Source organism: Solanum dulcamara, chromosome 7 (assembly GCF_947179165.1).
Source record: "Solanum dulcamara chromosome 7, daSolDulc1.2, whole genome shotgun sequence".
Classification (NCBI taxonomy): Eukaryota; Viridiplantae; Streptophyta; class Magnoliopsida; order Solanales; family Solanaceae; genus Solanum; species Solanum dulcamara.
This window is the reverse complement of record NC_077243.1, coordinates 13,759,389-13,781,493: the sequence shown is the minus strand read 5'-3', so window position 1 is coordinate 13,781,493 and position 22,105 is coordinate 13,759,389. Positions and strand designations below refer to the sequence as shown.

At 36.6% G+C, this 22,105-nt stretch overlaps 2 protein-coding genes across 2 annotated transcripts; one reads left to right on the top strand and one right to left on the bottom strand.

Annotated features, from left to right (window-relative positions):
* Positions 1–773: 773 nt before the first annotated feature.
* LOC129896068 (protein BOLA4, chloroplastic/mitochondrial) lies at positions 774–6,359 on the top strand. Its single transcript, XM_055971885.1, has 3 exons — positions 774–1,078; positions 5,646–5,713; positions 5,832–6,359. The coding sequence occupies exons 1-3, from the start codon at positions 818–820 to the stop codon at positions 5,983–5,985; spliced, it is 483 nt and encodes a 160-aa protein (XP_055827860.1). The 5' UTR covers positions 774–817; the 3' UTR covers positions 5,986–6,359.
* Positions 6,360–9,746: 3,387 nt separating this feature from the next.
* Positions 9,747–17,774, bottom strand: LOC129893787 (uncharacterized). Its single transcript, XM_055969169.1, has 7 exons — positions 16,580–17,774; positions 15,696–16,004; positions 15,323–15,606; positions 12,434–13,465; positions 11,308–11,476; positions 10,459–10,616; positions 9,747–10,342 (listed from the first exon to the last, which is right to left on the bottom strand). The coding sequence occupies exons 1-7, from the start codon at positions 17,370–17,372 to the stop codon at positions 10,100–10,102; spliced, it is 2,988 nt and encodes a 995-aa protein (XP_055825144.1). The 5' UTR covers positions 17,373–17,774; the 3' UTR covers positions 9,747–10,099.
* Between the last annotated feature and the right edge of the window lie 4,331 nt (positions 17,775–22,105).

The following is a 22,105-nucleotide window of genomic DNA, read 5'->3' as shown; positions in this document are numbered from 1 at the left end:
GGACACACTAGGAATGATAAAATCAGGAATGAGATTATTCAAGAGAAGGTGCGAGTGACATCTGTGTCAGACAAGATGAGAGAAACAAAACTGAGATGGTTTGGGCATGTGCAGAGGAGGGGTATCGACGCTTAGTTAAGAGGTGCGAGCGGTTGGATTTTGGGTTATATGGAAGGGTAGGGGTAGACTGAAAAAGTATTGGAGAAAGATGATTAAACAAGATATGACGCTACTCCATATCACGGAGGACATGACCTTAGATAGAAAGGAGTGGAGGTTGCGAATTTGGGTAGAAGGCTAGTAGGGATAGAATGGTGTCTGGCCGTGTGCCGATTTAGGGTGATCGTAGGTCTAGGCGTGCCTTTATAGTTGTGTTGTTATTACCTTTATTATCACTTTATCACATTACTTTGCTATAATTATTGTTCTTGTCTTGTATAATTTGCAACGCTTTTCATTTTTTGTGCCATTATGATATATATATTGTTTTTCTTTTTTACTTGGGACTGTGACTTTCAAGCCGAGGGTTTTTCGGAAACAACCTCTCTATTTCAATGAGGTAGTGGTAAGGTCTGCGTATATCCTACCCTCCAGACTACACTTGTGAGATTTCAGTAGGTATGTTGTTGTTGTTGTTGTAGTATAGATATATTTTTAACATTTATCTCAAAACAATATCGAAACATAAATAATTTTGAAATTATATATGGGAAATAAAAATAACAACCGAAAATAACATAAAATATTTTTTACATTTTATTTGGGGAATTGTATATCTGACATTCGCTTGTGACCATACGGGAAAGAAGCATTAGAGATGACGAAGGCTTTGTTTGTGAGGCCAAACGTGGCGGCGCTGTGTATCCGGCGACTGAGCTGCTCCGTTCAGCCACGTGTACCTGCAATGGTGAAATGCTGTTCTATATCAGCCCGTTCTTACAGGCCGATGAAGCTCCTTCTCCACATAGGGTCGAAAGTTGAGGCCTTCGCCGGTCATCGGACTTTCAGTATTCGAGCAACTAGCGATACTGGAAGTGGATCAATTGATTCCCCTCTTATGCAGTCTATGGAGAAAAAGGTTAAATTCATTGACCCTTTTTCAAGTATTGAGTTTTTGCGCACCATAAAGCCTTGGATTTGAGTGTTTTATTGGTCTTGTATTTATCTGCTTTGTGCTTTCTACTGCTAGGGCATTGCTAAATTCTATATAAAGATTAAAACTTTAGGGGTTATTATAAGATTTTGTTCCGGAGTAATTGCTAAATCTGACCTCAAGAAATGTTTTTTCTTTTTTTCGATGAAGTAGATTTCGTAAAAAGCATTAGGAAGGTGCAATAGATACAAAATGTTCTTCTGTTCAGCTCATTTCTAAAGTATACTAAGGAGCCAACAACAACAATGTAATCCCACAAGTGGGGTCTGGGGAGGATAAGATGTATGCAACATACCTTTGTGAGGTAGAGAGGTTGTTTCCGATACACCCTCGGTGCAAAAGATATGTTACCTTAGCGGAATTGCAAGGTACTAAAGAGCTAACGAAATCCAAAAAATGGTCAATGCTAATTACAGGGGGCAACTTGCATCACTGAATATATTCATTAAGTATCTAGCCTTCAGGATATTGCTTGGAGTTGAGATTTCATTAAAGCATTTTCCATTTCTTTTGTCCAAATACACCAGAAAATACAAGCAGGTACCACGACCCAGATTTCTTTGATGGCTTTATCAGCTTTCCATGAACTCCAGCTTTCATAGACTTCTCTAGTGCTGAATGGCAACATTCCTTTTTTGCTCCTTACACTGTTACTTTTTTCTTTCTGAACTTTAAAACATCTGATGATCGCGTTTTAATGAGTCTCACTACTAGATAGACCAGTTATGAAAGATAAGCAGATTGAACTGAATAGTATGTTGAGTATCAAAGAAAGAGCAGCTTAAGATCTTTCAAAGAATTAGGAGGAAGGAATTTGGACAAAAAAGGAAGAACTTGAGGTGTAGAACTCAAGGGGCCTTTGATGCAGTGTTCAGGTCGTTTGAAGGGGCACAGATTAGAAAGAGAACATCCTTGAGTATATGCTGTCTTGTGAAATCACTTAAAAGAAGGAACTTGATAAGGATTGACTCTGACATTAAAAAATATTCCCATTAAAAAGAACCTAATATTCATGATATTTATTACAATGGTTAATTATGTAGTGTTGAAGATGTTTTCTTATTTATAGAATTGAAGATGTTAGGATTTGAGAAGAAAAAAAGAACAAGAGAAACAATGAATGAAGCAACCTCTAGATATTCAATGAACCATGCAATGAAAGCACCCACCACCCCCTGGCACATGTCATGGATTTGAACACAAACGCTTGGTACTTAAGTGGAGAAGGGGGGAGGATCAAGCTGATTATCCACTGAGTTCCAAACTATGCACCCCTAGCCCTCAAGAATTCTCGGTTGCAAACAATAAGATGAACCGACCTACCTAGGATCACAAATGATGCATATTTTATCAAATAACCAAGTAGCACATTGGTGCGACGGCAGCGACGCAACACCTTGATCCATAAAGTTAAGACAAAGATTCAATTTTATAAGCACCAGAGTTGTGATGAGTTTTAAGTGTCTGTTGTAAGCGGCTGAATGACAAATAAATATATAGATGCTGACAACTATTAGGACTATGTAATCACAAGAGATAAAGCGGTGCATATTTCTTGACGTAGTTTCGGTGGATGGGAATAGAAAGGTACTGCAAAAGAAATAATCAAGTATTAGGGAAATCTCACAATATTCTTCTTGGTTTCATAATGAAGTTAATAGAACTATGTCTATAGAAAGACTTGATCAAATTAAATAAAAGAAGCATAGTTTGAGTTTTGGACTAAACTTGTGACATTCTTTTTAGAGGATCCTTGAACCTAGTTTACAATGTTCTGAAATTACTCTGAGATGTTTGGATAAGCTTATGAAACTGTTGGATTGGCTGATTATAAGTAATTGATAAGCATCAAGGGTTGAAAAACACTTTTACGTGCTGAAGTTGAATATTTAAATAAACAGCTACTGGTTTGGATAGAAGTGTTGAAACTGATAATAAACCGTTAACATGTTTGGTGAGGTCTTGATAATCACTTTTTATGTTAAAATGACTGAAATGCCCTTCAAGCTATTTACAAAATAATAAAAATTTAATAGTAATTTTTACATATAGAAGGAAGAATGGCGGAAATAGAATGGGGAGAATTAAATATTATGGTAGGAAGAGTATTTCGGAGATTACAAAAGATATTAGAGATAAGTTGTAAAAGGTTCGGTCAAACCAAGAGTGCTTATAAGCTATAAAACCATAAGTTAGGGGCGACCAATTTATGACTTTAGGCGGCGTTTACCAAATGCTTAGATAAGCCAAAAATGTGCTTATAAACTAGTTTGACCAGCTTATAAGCTTAGTGGGTGTTTGACTAAGCTTATAAGCTGGTCAAATTGGTTTATAAACACTTTTTAGCTTATCTATTTAGAGGGTGTTTGACTAAGCTTATAAGCTAGTCAAATTGGTTTATAAACACTTTTTAGCTTATCTATGCGTTTGGTAAACACCCAAGTGTTTATAATCCAAGTGCTTATAAACCAAAATCAGCCAAAAGTCATAAGTTAGTCATCCCAACTTATGACTTTTCAGCTTATAAGAAATTTTGGTTTGACCAAGTATTTACGATTTTATCCTTAATACTTTTTCTAATTATTTTTTGATAAGGTAACATATTGTATTAGCCAAAAAGAGTTGTTAAGCCATAATTACACGTAATGAGAGCAAGCTAATCTAAGCAAAAAGATCTATAAAGACTCTAACAACTGCATTAGAGTCTCAGTATTCTCTATGTACTCCCGTTTACACCAAAAGTGAAAAAGTAAAATACAATTAAGCTTTTTCCGGATTGGGTTGTTCTCTCCTCAAAGCATCTTAGATTCCTTTCCCTTTAGATAGTCCACCATATACAACCTAGGATCATACTCCATCTTATTTTTTGGTGGTGTGTCCCCCTTTGTTTCAACGGTAGATCATACCTATTCTAATTCTCAACATCTCTTTTTTCAAAACAAAACTTCTTACTTCCTCTCCACTTCGTATCCATCGTTCCTCTTTTTTTTTTACACGGATACTTTTAAATTATATTTTTTTGCAAATATTTTAAGGATATCTTAGTCATTCTAACAACAGAACAACTTATCAACACTTTTTTACCAAACACATCAATTGCTTATTAACAATTTCAACACTTCTATCCAAACATGTAACTGTTTATTTATAAAACAATTTCAACACTTAATAATGCAACTTGAAACTTATCTGCTATTTACAATTAGCTAATCCAAATGGGCTATCAAACACATAAGTTGGTCAATTTGGCTTATAAGTACCTTTTGAGTTATTTATGTGTTTGGTAAATGCCAAAGTACATATAGCTAAGTGCTTATAAGACAAAATCATCCAAAAGACATAAATAGGTCACCTCCAACTATTGTAATCAACTTATTAGTACTTTTAGTTTGACCAAGATTTACATAATTTTATCCTTGATATTTTTTTTAATTCTTCAAATACCATTTCCAAAACAAAATCCTTAACCTCCTCTTCATTCTATATGTGTCGTTACTCGTTTTCCTTGCAAAACATTTAAGTTTACTTAAGTCACTTTGTCAAAAGAACAATTAGTCATCTTTTTTTTAATCAAATACATTAGTTATTTATTATTAGTTTCAACACTTCTATTCAAACACATAACTTTACATTTGTAAAATCAGTTTCAACACTTAAATGTGCTTATAACCACTGAATACGTACCCTCTATTCTTTTTTATGACCGACAAATCTGTGTGGAGTCAGCCCGTTGGCCCTACCGCAACCTTGGAACTCGAGAATGATGGGCCTGCCCCTTTATTTTTCTCCACTTAAATGCTGGACTGAGGTTGCTTGGTGCACGTCTCAAACTTGTGACCTAACAAGTCCCTAAACCTTTGTCAATTGAGCTAAACGCCAGGGCATCTATAACCAACTAACTCAAACTGGCTCATAATTGGTTCTTTTCTTTTTCCTCATAGTCATATTTATAATTAATCATATACAACAAAGTGTAGAATGCTACTTCTTCATGACATATATTAGCTCCTACTTTAACTAAACTATGGCAGCAAAAACTTAAGCACATCATGTCCACAATTACAGTCCTGTCAAACAACTTCTCTTCCCTGTCCTCTCTTTTGCAATCAATTTCGCTGCAACACTGGCTGTTGTATCTAATTGTCCACCTCTTTTGAGTGTGATCCCTATGTTATGTATGCGCGGCTTGAAGGGCATACCAATTGAAGTAGTTTCTTCTTTTGAGATTTCATTCCGTTCACATGTGGCATTAAACTTTTGATATTTGATCCTTTTTACGTTTTGGTCATTTTTGTCATGGTTACATAAACAAGGCTGTGGCCTAAAATTACATTAATTAGGGATGCAGTACTTGCTTAGCCTATGCTACGTTGGCTGTGCAGATTCCATACTCCTGTAATATCTGCCTGGAATATCGCATTCATGTCCTTTGTGATAGGTGTCACTTCTATCAATATAATTGTCAGGTTGAGATTTAAATATATGTCAACAGATCAAGGAACAGTTGAATGCAGACATAGTCGTAGTGAAAGATGCTTATGGTGATGGTCGGCATGTCAGGTGAGGTTTCTTCTCTAGTAGATGGTTCATTGGATGGGAACACGAAGCTGGTTTACTAAGTCAAATGGTGACCGTATTTGTTGCTAGTTCTATAGTCATCTTATTTCTCTCTTTGCAGCATTGATGTAATCGCTTCAGCTTTTGAGGGACAATCTGCTGTGAATAGGCAGAGGATGGTCTACAAAGCCATATGGGAAGAACTTCAGAACACTGTGCATGCAGTTGACCAGATGACTACCAAAACACCTACCGAAGCAGCTGCTGGGAAGTGATAGAGGCACAACAACCTAAGAGTATCGAAACACCACCCGAGTCAACTACTTTATTTTCAAGTCGCAAAACTTTTCAATTGATATCATATACAGTTACTATGAAAAAAGAGAACATTGAATGATGTCAACTTTGAAGTAGTATTGCACTATTGCTCTACATTATTAGTTAGAGACAGGGCATTGAATACCTGCCATTTTGTAAAAGCAGTTTGTTCATTTTTAAAATCTATTACTTCCCTGCTACTGGTCGAAGAACAAGAGTTGAATGTACCTGTCCTAAGGAAGAACAGTTTAAGGGCTTAACGCCATGGATAGGGTGAAATTCTGATGAGAAATAAGTGCTTCAGGAAATTGGTTTCACCATTTGCTCAGTATATTTTCAGAAATTTGGAGGTGGAAGAATTATCAGCTATTTGTGGTAGCCAACTTTTTAAATTTACTTTAATTTTTGGGCAAAATGGAGCCATACTATATGGTATTAAAGTTAGTCATGACATACCATAGAGTCATCACATATACTACTGCTTCTAACATAAGTAGCTTCTAAATTTGTCTTCCTTAGAACAAGGAACAAACTGCGTAGTGGATTATATTAGCATTTGTAGCTTGGCAGGTTGCAACATATTATCACATGCGCATGAAACACAATTTTCTTGATGCTTACATTTGTCAAACAAAGTGACGGTAAAACTAACAAAAATGCAGAATGAGTGGGTACAAGAAGTTGTGATAGCATCCACGTTGGCATACTTTCACGAAAATTGACGGACTTCAATGAAAAATTAAGAATATATTTATAGCGAATGAAGTGCCTAAATTTAAGCCCAAAAGGAAGAAGATTGGGCCACATGAAGCCCCAAAGTGAGCCCAAAAAGATGGACGTTCAAAATCAAAGTTTCATAGTTTAAAAGTTTCTTATTTGAAAGTTTCCTAATTTTAAAATTTCCTAGTTTAAAAGTTTCCTAGTTTAAAGTATCCTAGTTATTATTTTCATAAAAGTAGGATTTGAATCCATTCTATTTGGGATAGGTTTTTCCTATTTATAGGGGTAAGTTTAATTATTTTAGACAGACATGATTGAATATTATTTAAGAGTTTTCTCTTCTTTACATCTTTGTGTACAACGATAAGATTAACTCTTAATTTGATATCTTTGGTTTTTATTCGTAAACTAAAGAAGATAATTAGTCTTATACTAATTGTTGTCTCTAGTTTCTTTGAAATAGGGGTCTAGATCACTTTTAATCTAATTTCTTGAATTGACTCTATTAATATCACAATTAGTTTAATTCGCTAATTTTGAATATTAAGATCAATTAGGGTTCTTAGCACTTTATCTTGAACTTTTAAACTAGAAAACTTTGACTTTGAGCGTTCATCTTTTTTGGCTCATTTTGAGGTTTCATGTGACCCAATCTTCTTTCTTTTGGGCTTGAATTTGGACACTTCATTCGTCATAAATATATTCTCGATTTTTCATTGAAATCCGTCAATTTTAGTGGAAGTATGCCAACGTGGATGCTATCAAATTGGCTTGTTTGAAAAGCAAAATAACAAGGGAAAATGCGTTTTAAAACCTATAAAATGTATCAACTCACAATAAACGTCATCAATTGGTGTACCCAATTGAATGGTATCAAACACGTTACCTCACATTGAACCTTTAAGGGGTCGTTTGGTCGAGTGTATAGGAATAAGGTGTACGAGTTATATTGAAATTAATTATGTTGAGATTATTTCTTATTCACTATTTGGTTTGATGTATAAAAATAATATGCATTGCATGATTTCTAAAAACAAATCTGTTTGAAAAAAATTCCCTCTACGTGCTTTAGTTTTGTATACTTTGAGGGATTTTAAGGCAATTATCTCTTTAAACACGCTTACCCATCTAGTAATAACTCTAATATTGCTAATGCCATGGTTGGTTTGTTATGTATAAGAATAGTACTGCATAAGATGTATAACTAATACACATATTGGTTATACATAGGTTGAATATACTATCAGGAGCTTAAATAGTACTAAAAACTAATACCAATATTATTTTCTCTAATATGTCATATCAAATGACGTCTAATTAGAGACGCTAATGCAATACGACACGACTAATTATAATGAGATACAGTTAGACTTTTCAACAACAACGTTGTTCAACCAAATACTTTTTGTTGTTATAGCAAAATGGTGTTATACAGAATATATAATATAGCATAATATGAAAAATTCGTTCTAAAGAAAACTTGATCGTTATATAAAAAATATTATTATAGATGATAATTGTTACAGAGATGTTTGTTTAACATCACTTTTTCATCCCACTACATTTGTTTCTTACATTGTATGCAGAGAAGTAACGTTCACAAGATTTCGTGCAACCGATAGCCATTTATTTTGAAAACTTGGGCTGTATGAAGTATTGAATATGAGACAATAGAGATTTTGATGTGTTACTTGTCGTTCAAAATTGAAGTTTACTTAGCATTATTTTCAAGTGGTGCTTAATCTCACATGTTTTTGGCCTTCGTTTTTTTAGGCGGAATGACCTCGGAGACGTTTGTACTTGGCTCCGTTTATCAGTTGAACCCTTCTACTTCGCAGTTTGCCAACTGAACCCTTAAATCCATTAGAAAACAACATTTCAAACCCTTTTCTCATCCGATTATTGTGCGTGTAATACACTCGACTATATGTGGCATTCCACGTCATTTTTTAATTACACATAAGAAATTATATTTTAAAAAAATTAAAAATCAAATAGGCTTCTTTTGCAATTTCTGAAAAAAAAATCAAATAGCCATCTTCTTCATATTATTCACAAATTGAACACCAAATCCATGCCAAATAGTTCTTCCCATTTGACTTGAAAATTCAATTACAAGTTTACCAACACAAACCCAATGAGCATCAATCACATTTTAAAATTAATTTCACAAATTTACAGAAATCATTTATTGTTCTTTAAGCTTTTTCAAATTCATCCATGGAGTTTAAAATTTTTCAATACCCATCATCACCCTACATGTTAATTCATACATACACCTCTTCTTTGAAAGTAACTAACACAAACAATGGTACCAATATTTTTAAAATCTAGAAAACTAAAAATTAGAGAGGTAAGGGGGTGGCCAACGAAGGGGCTATGGGATGGGATGCTTATTTGTAGCAAAAGAGTTGAGGAAGAAGAAAAAGATGAGTAGAATGGGTGTGATGGGTGAATTCGAAAAAGAAAAGGGCTAGAGGAGAAGAATTTTAGGGATTGGGGTGCAGAGGAGGCTGGGTTGAAGAAGAAGAAAGTTGGGCAGGAGGGTGGAGGTGGTTGAAGAAGATGGTTTGTTTTTTGTTGTTTTTTTTTAAAAAAATTAATTATTATTTTTAAAAATAATTTTAATGTAAAATTATGTATGTACTTGCTTTTAAACGCGTGCTTTCACGCATTTACCCAACTCTAGCACCACATAAGTCAATCAATGGCCAGAGGGGTTTGAAATATTGTGTTCTAATGGGTTTAAGAGTTCAATTGGCAAACTGTTAAGCAAGAGGGCTCAACTGACAAACGGAGCCAAGTACAAAATCTCCGAAGTCATTCCGCCTTTTTTTTTAACTAGGGAAAATATGAACAAATACTCACTTTTCAACCATGTAATGAAAACATAGCTACTTATTCCAAAACGATGAATATTTTTCAATTATAGGGTGGCTAGCCCGCGCTATTACTACCCTTACTCCTACCCCACAACTCTGTTTTCAGCCACAAAAACTACCCAAAGTACATATATAGATGAAAAACTCCTGCAGTGAATGAATTTGATCCTTGTTTAAACAGAATCTTCATGCTGATTCAAATACAAGGAAAATCATTATTTGGAGTTAAACAATCAAGAATCTTATAGACAATGTAGCTGTATGAATATATATTTACACTTTTCATAAAGTTTTTTCTTTGAATTATATATACAAATAAAAATTACCCTGTGCGTTGTCTTCGTGGTAAAAAAATTGAATATATAATTTGCAGACCGAACCAGGGCATCAAGGTATCTGAGAGTCCGCCCAGCCAGTTACCAGTTGGACAGAAGCATTAAAAATTTGGTCTTGTTGAACTATTTCAAAGTTAACTGGCAGTAGGCAACATTGGATCCATACCAAGGCCAAATTCCCAGAAGCTGCCAGGTTCAACATGCTTTACTTTGCCAACATATCTAATATGACGAAGCAGCCTGGCCAAATATGTGTTGTGGCATATAGTTGAACTGTCACAGACGACTGCTACATGCTTACGCGCCCTTGTTATTGCAACATTCATTCGCCTGTTGTCTCCCAGGAAGCCAACGGCCCCCAAATTGTTTGATCGAACCTGGACATCATCAAGCAAAGTTATATAAGCATGCACTTTACATCCCCACTCAAATAACTTAGCATATAACAATCAGAAGCATGTCAAAATGTAACACCAGTCGAGTGACAGCTTACCATGGATATAATCACAGCATCTGCTTCACGGCCTTGAAAGCTATCAATAGTTGCAACATCAACACCAGTAGCCATTGGAATCTCATCAATCCTGTCTCTAAGTAGCTGCACTTGCGCGACATAAGGAGACTGCACAGCAATGGCTGCAGGAGGAACACCTGCAGGAGATAATTTAAGATAACTGATACTTCTTTAACTAATCTATCCTGATTTATGTTACGTGAAGCAACAGAGGTAGAAAGTACATGCAAATTCCCAAATTGTAGATAAAAAGCTTTTCTTCCATCTCACAGGTAAAGGATGTGTTCATAAGCTCATCCACGCAACTTGGATGCAGAATCATGAACATGCCGACATGAAAGGAACAATCTTCTATGAACTTAAAAAGGAGTAACCATCTAAGCAAGGTCGAAGGTCTTCAGCTTTCTCGAAGAATGTGGGATTTGGTGTGATAGATATAAAAGTGTCCTGGTTGAGTAGCTTTTTGTCAATCAGTTCTTCCGGCAATATAAAATCGGTCATTGGCATTGGATTAGAGAGTTCCAATTGAGATTTCATGAGCTTTTACTTTCAGCATATACTTGTTATAAGTTAAAATCAGAGAATACAGTTGTCATCAGTCCATCACCAGGAGTCCTGCTATCTCTCTACCTAAGCTAGGCATTCTGGTGGGACAGGATACATGCAAGATATTTAATAATTGAATTCAATGAATGCATATTTTGTCCAGTAGTAGCTTGAGCCACAAAAACACTCAACATGGAAGTTTTAATTATGACTACTTTAAGAAAAAACAAAGGATCTATCAATTATCATATGAAGTGAAAACGAAAAGTAAAGAGCGCGTACCAGCATAAATTAAACTGAATACATGTTGAACAACGATTTCTGCCTCCCCTTCATTGAAAAAGGAGCCAGTGCCAGCAGGGTCCAGATGCTCTTCACAACCAACTGATAAGCTTCCATAAGGCATTCTCGTATCAAGCAATAACAGCGGACACTGTGTAATCCATGTGGGCTGAATGCAGAAATTAGAAGAATTAAAATCATCAAAAGGAATGCTTTCTGTAACCATATACTAGTTGGTCAACAATATGCTGACGTTTCGAACAAGCAAATAACCCAGACTGATGTTGTGAGGCAGTGCCAAGAACAATTAAATGCAGCATCTAGCACATGTCGAAGATGGTAACTTTACAAGAAAGGGTTCAACAGCAACTTTATTTCTAAGCATAGTATGTGTTGTGTACAAAATCAATAAACAAGATGTTGAGGAGAGACATTCAAATTTGTAGTCGGTACAACAACAACAATAACAATAACAACCCGGTCAAATTTGTAGTCGGTATTTAAAGAATATCCAGAGAGACACTATGGGAGTTAGGAGTTTAGACTGAAATACAATTTAAAGGTTTGAACTTTTAGATTACGTGTTCATACAGTTCCATGATATCAGAGGGGTCAAAAATCAAGTCTCAAGAACCCTTACACATCAATAAAATGGTATCGTCTAATGTTCATATAAAAGTTACAATAAAGAAAAGGTCCACATAAAAGCTCGTAAAGTTCACATAGTTCCTAAAAGTAAAATTTCTAATGTAGAAGTCATCCTATTTGAACATTGCCAATTGCACAGATATTCTGCACTATAAGTTAACCTCTGCTTTCCTATTTAATATTTGACGTGCATAAAGAAAGTCATGAAAAGCCCATTAAGCTTTACGTTATGGAAATGACAAAGAAAGGAGCCTACGTTCTCCTTTGGACTTGTGGAAAGAACAAAAAGTAGAACAAGGTATCAGAATTCAAATCATAAGTTATATGCCTAAAGAAAATGGCATGCAATGGTAAAGCGTATCATACCTTGACAAAAGGAGAATCCAGGAAAGAACAAAAAGTAGAACAAGGTATCAGAATTCAAATCATAAGTTATATGCCTAAAGAAAATGGCATGCAATGGTAAAGCGTATCATACCTTGACAAAAGGAGAATCCACCAGAAGATGAGAAGCAACGGTTGGAGATGATGTTAAAGATCCATCATACATCTCTTTTGAAGCCCAGCTAGCTATGGCATCGTTCATTCTGTACTGTGTTGTTAACTTTGTCGACAGCATCCCATCATGCAAAGTTGCTGCTCTCTCCAGTAGTGAAAGTCCAAGACCACCTTCTAAGGCTTTCCTAGAGAGGATCACAGGAGCAAGCTGGAATTGATCTCCTGCAAGAATACAACGCTTTCCAAGCAATATTGGTATCCAAGACGATGGTTCAATTGCTTGGCCAGCTTCATCTATAATAACCAAATCAAATGCATTCAGCCGCCTAATTAGTGGATCAGCTGCCCCAATGTTTGTTGCAAGCACAACATGAGCAGTTGATAATATTTCTTTCACAGTTTCCTTCTCTTTCTTCTTGATGGACTTCCCAAGCTGTTTCAGAAGTTGACGTATACCAGCAGCTAAAGAGTCATCCTTAAGACAATACCTCAGGTCCCTTCTAAGATCTGACTTCTTCCTCTCAATTTCTGCTCGGAAATCAGACAGCCTGTTATTCACAATTTCAGCCAAAGATTTTGAAGCTACATCAGAGGATATTCGTGCAGGATTTCCAACCCGAACAATGTGGATTCCAATATCAGACAACTTTTCAACCATGTTGTCCACAGCTGCATTTGTCGGTGCAGTTACAAGCACCCTTTCACCTTGTTTTACAGCAAGAGAAATCAATTCCTTCAGCAAACCAGTCTTCCCTGTGCCAGGAGGCCCTTGAATTATCATTATAGGTCGATTCTTGTTTAAACCTAAGGCAATCGCTTTTCTTTGGGAAGCATCAAAAGATTTTCTGTGTGTAGAATCAGGAAGTTCCACTTCAGCCCAATCTGCCATGTCATTCCCCTCAAGCCACTTAAGGTCTTCTTTGTCTCCAAAAAGTGAAGCTACCACTGCTACTGAAGGATTTTTCTTCCGAAACCCTTTCTTCTGAAGCATCATTAAGGCTTCACAATTGCGCTGCCAAGAGAAAAGGGTGAATACCACATTTTAAGATAGACTACGTTCTCCTCAAACCTAATGAGAACACAGGAATTCACAAAAAATTATGTGACCTTTTAATTCAATAGAATAAAATGTTCCAATCTATCACCAACTTTGTAAAGCAGCAAGTGTTCTTAAACATTTTTATATAAAATTAATCTTTCCCAATATGAACAATATTAATAGAGGACTGTACTTATCGCAAAACATGCTACAACACCTATCAAAAAACTATTGCCGCTAACATCTCAATAGATAAAGAGCCAAACATGAAAATCTTAATAACTTTATTTTTGTTTGAACTGAATTTTATAGTTGTGTCAACTACAGTTCTTACTCCACAAATTATCCTTGTTAACTCAAGAAGTAAACGTGTCATTTTTCCTCCTAAGATAACAGATCACAGGAAATCCTATGTTGATAAAGGAAGATATAGAGTAACCAGAAGATAATGAAGAACTGCTGATTTACCAATGGCAGTATACAACTAACAATAAATAATGGTCATATGCAAAGGCAGGCATGAATTACTTTTTAAGATCCCAAGGGCCTGTAAAACATTACTCTTTATAAAAGGAAAATCATGTACACAATGAATATACAAAAAGTATAGAACCTTAGACAAAATGTAATTCTCTAAAAAAAAAAAGGAAGCAATAATCTATGCTAACTGGTATTTCACAGCCCATAGGTGTCTATGAAACCCTTTTATTAAGAGTAATGCCGTTAATGCTGCTATGGGAGCAAAACCAGCCTCTTTTATTAATTTCCGAGCTAACCCATGGATAAAATGGATGGTTAGATTGGGCGATACAACAGCATGCCAAAGCCAAGTGGAAGGAGACGAATTCTTTAGATAAAGCTTTCTAATTTTCTACCAGAAAGAATAGCATGAACGGAAGATACTTGGATATAATCAAGAGGAAGTACGAGAACAAGTGAAGGAAGTGAAAAAAAAAGAGAGAAATATCACGCTGTCAAAAAAGTATTAGGAGAACATGTGACGAAAAAAGAGGAAAGAACAAGGAAATGCTGAAGGCATATTTGAACAACATGAAAACAAAAAAGCACAACATACAATGTTGATTCTAGAGTACCAATCACCACCAGTCATAGTGGCAGAAGTGATACATAGACTTTTCAAAGTTATACCTGAACCTAGGAAATGAAGTACTGAGTTTCTAACAACTGCTTGCATGCATTGAGTTTGTTCAAAATGAAAAAAACATAATACTTTAAAAAAAAGTATGAGCTCCTTAGGTTTTTCAAAGTTAGGCCTGAACCTTGGAAATGAAGTATGAGCTTCTCCCAAAAAACAAAACTTAGACAATATAAGTACCAGAGTCTCTATGTGCACTATGAGAAGAGGATCAAGGCATCAAGCTATAAACATGCATTCTCATTTATCACAGGTCGAGTGACGTGCAAGAATAATCTAAGGGAGGAAAAGATTCTTATCAAGAAAAATTCCAAAATTAACAACACATCCAGAAAACAACTTAATTTAAACGGCTATGGGACAGAAAGCTAAACCTGAAGTCTTTCTATCCAAAATCATAACGCAACAACATTTCACATATTTTTCTCCAAAACGTAGAGAATCATTGCTGGAGTGAGCATTTCCCTCCTAAGATCAATAAAGAAGAACACAGGGAACTTGGGATGGACTTGGTAGACCCCTACAATTTTGCTTCCTCTAAATTAATTAGGTTAAACCATATACTAAAACTTGGTCCTTCTGACCTAATCATTTACTTTCAGCTTTCCAATAATCTTTTTAACTATGACTTCAACAAGAAATTTTACCTGGCAGAATTGAAGAAAGAAATATACCTCGTATGTGAGTGCATCAGCCAATCCTTGAATACGATCAATGCGAACATTTTTCCCAAAGAGCTTGGAAAAGGTAGTATCTCCCTGAAGTGATTCAAGAGCCAAACTGATGCTACGTTCGTCCTCCCCTAGGTTATGCACAAATCCTTGCATGCAAGAAGTTGCGCCAGCGCCTCTACTATCACATATTCTGACACAAACCATGTCTCCAGGTGAGAGGTTAGTTGGAGGCAATCTGTGATTTCCCTCCAATTTGAACAACACTAAATGCATTCCACCTAATCCTGTGTGTTGTAATGCAAAAACATGTTCCAATTCAATGGAGGCAATAAATACTGGCAAACATCCATGTGGTTAAAGAAAGTTATATCACCTATAGATGTGCTAACTGCTGTCAGATTGCAGATAGTATCACAGAGTTCCTGCTCCGGCTGTGCATGGCTGACCAAGAATTCTAATGGCTTCTGAGCCTCAGAATTAACATCCGGTACAGGGACAGCATTCAACTCCTCCTGAGTGAACTCCAATTCAGCATCCCTTTCAATATGAAGCAAATCTGACATCCGATTGACGAAATCATCAATCCTACTCTGAATGGCTTTTGCTTTCTCGAGGTCCATTCCCATTACACCAGGAACAGATTTTGGTTGAGAAGCCTTCCTTGCAATGGCTTTATGCTGAGCTGCAAGTAAGCAGTGTCAGGGAAAACCAAACTGACCAATTCAAGAATCCCATCGGCAGAGTTAGAAAAATTCCTTTCTCAATCTATATAAAACCTTATCTACCTTGATGTCCTAAAATATTGGACACCATTCTATTAGTAATATTGCTCAAACAATTTTCAAGAATCCAATACTCTCTCCAATCCATTTTACAGGAACCTCTTTTCCTTTTGGTCTATTTCAAGAAGATTGACACTTTTCTATATTTGGAAGCTATGTGATTTTATCACTGTCATTTAACCCTTAATGAAATGCTCTTACAGGATTGACATAACAAGACATGATTCAAACACAATTTATAGGGCTGTTATATATATATTTACGTCTCAAAAGTCTTTCTTTTGCTTCATAAACTCGATGTCGATACATATATCATTGCATAAAACGTGTAAAGTGAAACAAAAAGAGTAGGTTTTTCATATCAGATTATTATCCAATGATTAATCTTTTTCCTTTTACTACTATATACATAAGCCTTTCAAACAAACATGTCATATAAAATGGAATCCAGTGGAGTAATTTCCAGGGGTGTCACCTGAACTGGCGAGATCCTTGAGCAGCTTCCATGACTCAGTCTCACGCCAATCTTGGAAGGATGACTTGCGCTGAAGGTCCTGAAGAACGTCTCTGAGCTCACGCTGGAAGTTGTCGAAGAGGGTAGGATAATGAGTGCAAGCCTTCAAGCAAATAGCTTCAAGACCAAGAGGCATTGGGACAGCATTAAGATGAGGCTGAGCTTGAATAACAAAAGTCAATCCTGGTTCCATTCTCTGTTTAAGCTCAGCAAACTCTCCCTGCATCTCTGCTGTAGCAAAATCTGAAGCCATAGCTCTCATTCCTTGAGATAACCACCTCACTACACACTTCCCCAAATCTTTACGCCCCAAAGGGTCACCATTCTGATGCAGTGCTCGCACATCCACCGGCCCACTATCCTGTGAACACTCTTGCTGCTGATTTTTTCTCTTCACTTGAACTTTCTCTGTCACTTTCCCCGATGACCGTTTTGTTGAAACTGCAGGGATCTCACTACTTTTCACATTCTTGCTGGAAGCACCATTAGTTCCACCATTCTTGGGTTTTCTTCTCCGGGTAGTGACAGCCTGTGTGCCACCACTACTACTTGCAGTTGCTCGAATGGAAGACGTGAGAGAAATGGAATCAAGAAAGCTCCGATTCTTGCTGTTGGACAGTGTAACAGAGCCAATAAAAGAAGAAAGATTGGATCTTTTCTGACGGAAACGGAGACTGAGGCAGCTAGGAGCTAAAGTGGAGATGCTGCCACAGAAATTGCAAGAAGCTTCCATCTTTAACAGTTTCACTTGCATCCTGAATACAAAAGGGCTGGGAAACAGTATCAGGGTGCCATTGAATGAAGCAGAGAGAAATCAAGATTTTTTGGGGATAGTGAAAGAATAAATAAACTTTTGACAGGTGATATGAGGTCAGGGATGGAGGCAGTTAATAATATATAAATAAGAAAGTGAGATTGAAGAATTCAAGCATAGAGATTTTTAGGGCAATTTTGAAAGGAATGGAAATCGTTATCAAAAAGGGAGTTTGGGTCCCAAAAATTGGGAAGATCAGAGTCTGAACACGTCTTCCTATTGGGTATTTGGGATTCTTTGTGAGTTGTGTGTTGGTCCAACGTGTTCATTTGCTGTCCTCACTCTTTAGCCTATGAAAAACGCTGTGGCAATGTGAAGAGACGGCGATTCTTCTTTGGAACTTTCTTCTTTAAAACCATCCTCCAGTCTTGTCGAAAAATAAACAACCTTGGAGCTGCTGTTTGGTTGGTGTTTTACAAGAGCCAATTTGTGTATATGCTATATATTGTTTGGGTGGTACTAACTTGGCATAAGATTCAATACTTATAACATAATACTAATATTGTGTAGGCTTTTCTTTTGTGAAATTACATGGAGTATATTATCGTCGTTATTAACTTATTATTATTATTGTATATAATCTTGGAGTCAACTCAGATTTGCTCAGCCCTAACACAAGTATAAAACATTAGGTGGAAAACTAAAAAATATAGAATATTTGGTATGCATTTTTTCTTCCATATATAATGTGCACGCTATTGTTGACTGGCAAGCACTGTGCAGCATGAAGGATTTCAGATCATTTTTGGGGTTGGCTAACTATTACAGATGGATTATTCAAAAAGGGCAGCGCCATTGACTGATTCGCTAAAGAAAGAGGTCAAATAGACATGATCGGTGAGATGTGAAAAAGCTTTTTAGAACTTGAAGGAAGATATCGTGTCGGAGCCAATACATAAGCTGTCAGATTTTGAGTAACTGTTCGAAGTTCACATTGATGCGTCAGACAAAGTTAGGGGTGTGTATCGGTCGGTTCGATTCGATTTTATGTATTATCGGTTCAGTTTATTGATTTTTAATTTTTAAATATGCTAAACCAATAACTAAACCAATAAGATATTTCTTATCGGTTTTCGGTTTATCAGTTATTGGTCCTTAACGGTTCGATTTTCCATTTAACTAATAAGAAAATACTCATAAAACAAATATATGATTTCTCCAATAATTTGGCGCGACAGAACAATAATATAACTTTACATAATGCTCATAAAATAGAAACAATAGTAACTAACATGAAAAGAAATATACAAGTGAATTAAAAGCTAAATAGCAAAAGTAGTAACTCATAAGGTCTTGAAATATTTAATATTTATGTATGGATAATGTAGTAAATTATTATAGTTTTAATGGATTATCGATTTACCCAATAATCCAACATTAAAAATCAATATCGAACCGATAACTCGATAATTCTTTTATGAAATCATTAAAAATCTGTTAACCCAATTAACCAATAGTAATAAATCAATGACATTTTTTTTGGTTCAGTTTATCGATCGGTTCATTTTTTGTACAACCCTAGACAAAGTTGTTGGAGGCGTATTGGTGCAAGAGGATCATCATGTGGCGTTCGAAAATAGGAAACTGAATGATGTGGATCAGCGGTATTCCACTCAGAAGAAGGAGATGGTTGTTGTCGTACACTGTTGGCAGATTTGGAAAGTGTACTTGCTGGGTATATGTTTTGTGGTACGGACTGATAATGTGGCTAACACTTTCTTCAAGACGCAGAAAAATTTAAGTTCAAAGCAAGCAAGGTGGCAAGAACTTCTACCTGAATATGACATTGCATGGGAGCATAAGCTGGAAAAGCATAACCAGGTTGTGAATGCCTTAATTCGAAAAGAGGTATTTGCTGCCATGTATTCTATTTTCAAACTTGAAATTGACTTCATCGATAGGATCAGATTGTGTGCATTGAATGATTCACTGTATGTAAAGTGGATGAATCAAGTGCAAGAAAGGGACTTTGAGACAGTACTAAATCAAGGAGGATCTACTTCATTTTAAAGAGAGGAGAATCATGGTTCTGAATAATGGTTTGCTGTGTAAAGATCTAATGAAAAAGGTGCATGACACTATTTGGGCTGGTCATCTAAGAGTTGAGAGGATGTTAGCTCTATTGTCCCAAAATTATTTCTGGCCAAATATGGAAGACAACATAGAAGCATACGTGAAGACTTGTCATATCTGTCAAGTGGACAAGATTGAGCGTAAGAAGGAGGCAGGATTATTGCAACCTTTTCCTATTCATGAACGGCTATGGTTGTCAGTAAGCATGAATTTCATTTCTGGTTTTCCTAAGGTTGAGGGTAAAACATCTATTATAATGGTAATAGACAGATTCTCAAAGTATTCTATCTTTATTATTGTACCTAATTTGTGTTCGTCGGAAGTTGTTGTTGATTTATTCTATAGAAATATAGTTAAGTTCTTTGGTGTTACGGCTAATATTTTGAGTGACAGAGACATTAGGTTCACATGCAGGTTTTAGACAACATTGTTCAATATAATAGGGACCAACTTGAAGTTCTCTACTGCAAATTACCCACAAACTGATGGACAGACGAAAAGAATAAACCACTTGTTGGAGGAACATTTGAGGCACTATGTTGGCGAGTCAGAGAGATTGGGTGAAATTACTTGACACGATGCAGTTTTGTCACAACTTTCATAAGTCATCAGCGACAGAAGATGAGTCTTTTTGAGATCATTTTAAGCAGGCAGCCTATGACTCCACTAGATGTTGTTAAAATAAAGAGCCAAGGAAAATGTCCAGCAGCTTGTAGGGTTGCAAAAGATAGACATGAAATGATATCCGAAACAAAAGACAGCTAGCGTAAGGCTCAGGGATGCATGAAAAAATATGCTAACCAACATCGACACTCACAACAGTTCAATAGAGTGACCAAGTTTTGCTGAAACTCGCACCCCAAATCAAGAAATAGATAGTGAGTAAGACATGACCTAGGGGATTGATTACTAAACACGATGGCCCATTTGAAGTTGTTCAACAAGTGGGTGAGGTTGCTTACAAATTGAAGTTACCAAAAAGGTTAAAGATCCATCCCACTTTTCATGTGAGTTTCTTGATACCTTATTTTACAGATGAAGATGATCTGGACAGGAACCCATCAATGAGGGTTCTTCTTTTGGTACCAACGGAGTTTGATGCATATATAGAAGAGATACTTGATCACGGGGTCATGGGCAGAAGCAAGAAAAATACTAAGAAAAAATTCTTAGTTCACTCGAAGGACAAAGCTAAGGCATATGCTGTTTGAGAGAAGGCGAAGGACTTGTGGCAATTTGATGACCGAATCGATGAGTATCTCAAAAAAGTCTCGATGAGGACATCGAGTTTAAGAGGTAGGGGTGGTTTGTTAGACCACTAGTCTAACTAAGCTATGTCGGCACGAGCTTGACAAGGACTTCTACATTAGACTTGGCATGAGTATGGTCAAACAATGTAGCTAGGACGACTAAGTGTTAATGGGGAACATGACCAAGAATGTTGGAGTGATGGTTGAGCAGACTTTGGCAAAATGGCAAGGCAAAACAATGGCATCGACAAGGCAAGTCAAGGCAGTATGTTGACTTGGCAAGGCTATGCGGTGTGTAAGCTTAACAAGGCAAGGTTGTGAGATTTGACGATAGCAAGACAAGGCTGATTTAAGTACTGGCACGAAGTTGGAAAGAACAACAACAACAACAACAACCCAGTGAAATCCCACAACGTGGGGTCTAAAGAGGGTAGAGTGTACGCAGACCTTACTCTTACCAAGGTAGGGCGGCTGTTTTCGAGAGACCCTCGGCTCAAAAAAGGCATAAAAAGAGGGTCAGATAAGGTTAAGAAATTCAAAGCGATATAGGAAAATAAATAACGACAGTGTTACAAATAAAATAGAGTAATCAAAAGTACAGAAAGTAATAAATAGTAACAGAAATAGCAGAAATGAGAGCACAAGGAATTGTAATATGCTAATGCGCCTACGAATAGGGAAGAATAACGAGACTATGTATTATCCTTCTACCCTAATGTGGGTCCTCCACACCCTCCTATCTAAGGTCATGTCCTCGGTAAGCTGTAACTGAGCCATGTCCTATCTAATCACCTCTCCCCAATACTTCTTCGGCCTACCCTTACCTTTTTTGTAACCATCCATAGCCAACCTCTCACACCTCCTCACTGGGTCATCTGTGTCTCTCCTCTTCACATGTCCAAACCATCTCAGTTGCATTTTCCGCATCTTATCTTCCACCGAGGCCACTCCTACCTTGTCCTGAATAGCCTCATTTCTAATCATATCGCTCCTGGTGTGACCACACATCCATCTCAATATTCTCATCTCAGCAACTTTCATCTTTTAAATGTGAGAGATCTTAACTGGCCAACACTCTGCCCCATACAACATAGCCGGTCTAACCACCATTTTGTAGAACTTGCCCTTAAGTTGTGGTGGCACCTTCTTGTCGCATAGCACTCCGAAAGCGAGCCTCCATTTCATCCACCCTGCCCCAATACGATGTGTGACATCATCGTCAATCTCCCCACTGCCTTGCATGATAGACCCAAGATACTTGAAATTACTTCTCTTTTGTATGGCTTAGGCACCAAGCTTAACTTCCACGCCAACCTCCTGAGGTGTCTCACTGAACTTGCACTCTAAGTA

Coding starts and splice junctions, on each gene's coding strand:
- LOC129896068 (XM_055971885.1), top strand. CDS start 818: ATGACGAAGGCTTTGTTTGTGAGGCCAAACGTGGCGGCGCTGTGTATC. Junction 1,079..5,645: donor TGCAGTCTATGGAGAAAAAG/GTTAAATTCATT, acceptor ATATGTCAACAG/ATCAAGGAACAGTTGAATGC. Junction 5,714..5,831: donor GGTGATGGTCGGCATGTCAG/GTGAGGTTTCTT, acceptor CTCTCTTTGCAG/CATTGATGTAATCGCTTCAG.
- LOC129893787 (XM_055969169.1), bottom strand. CDS start 17,372: ATGCAAGTGAAACTGTTAAAGATGGAAGCTTCTTGCAATTTCTGTGGC. Junction 15,607..15,695: donor AGCAGTTAGCACATCTATAG/GTGATATAACTT, acceptor TACAACACACAG/GATTAGGTGGAATGCATTTA. Junction 11,477..12,433: donor TGGATTCTCCTTTTGTCAAG/GTATGATACGCT, acceptor TTCTGCATTCAG/CCCACATGGATTACACAGTG.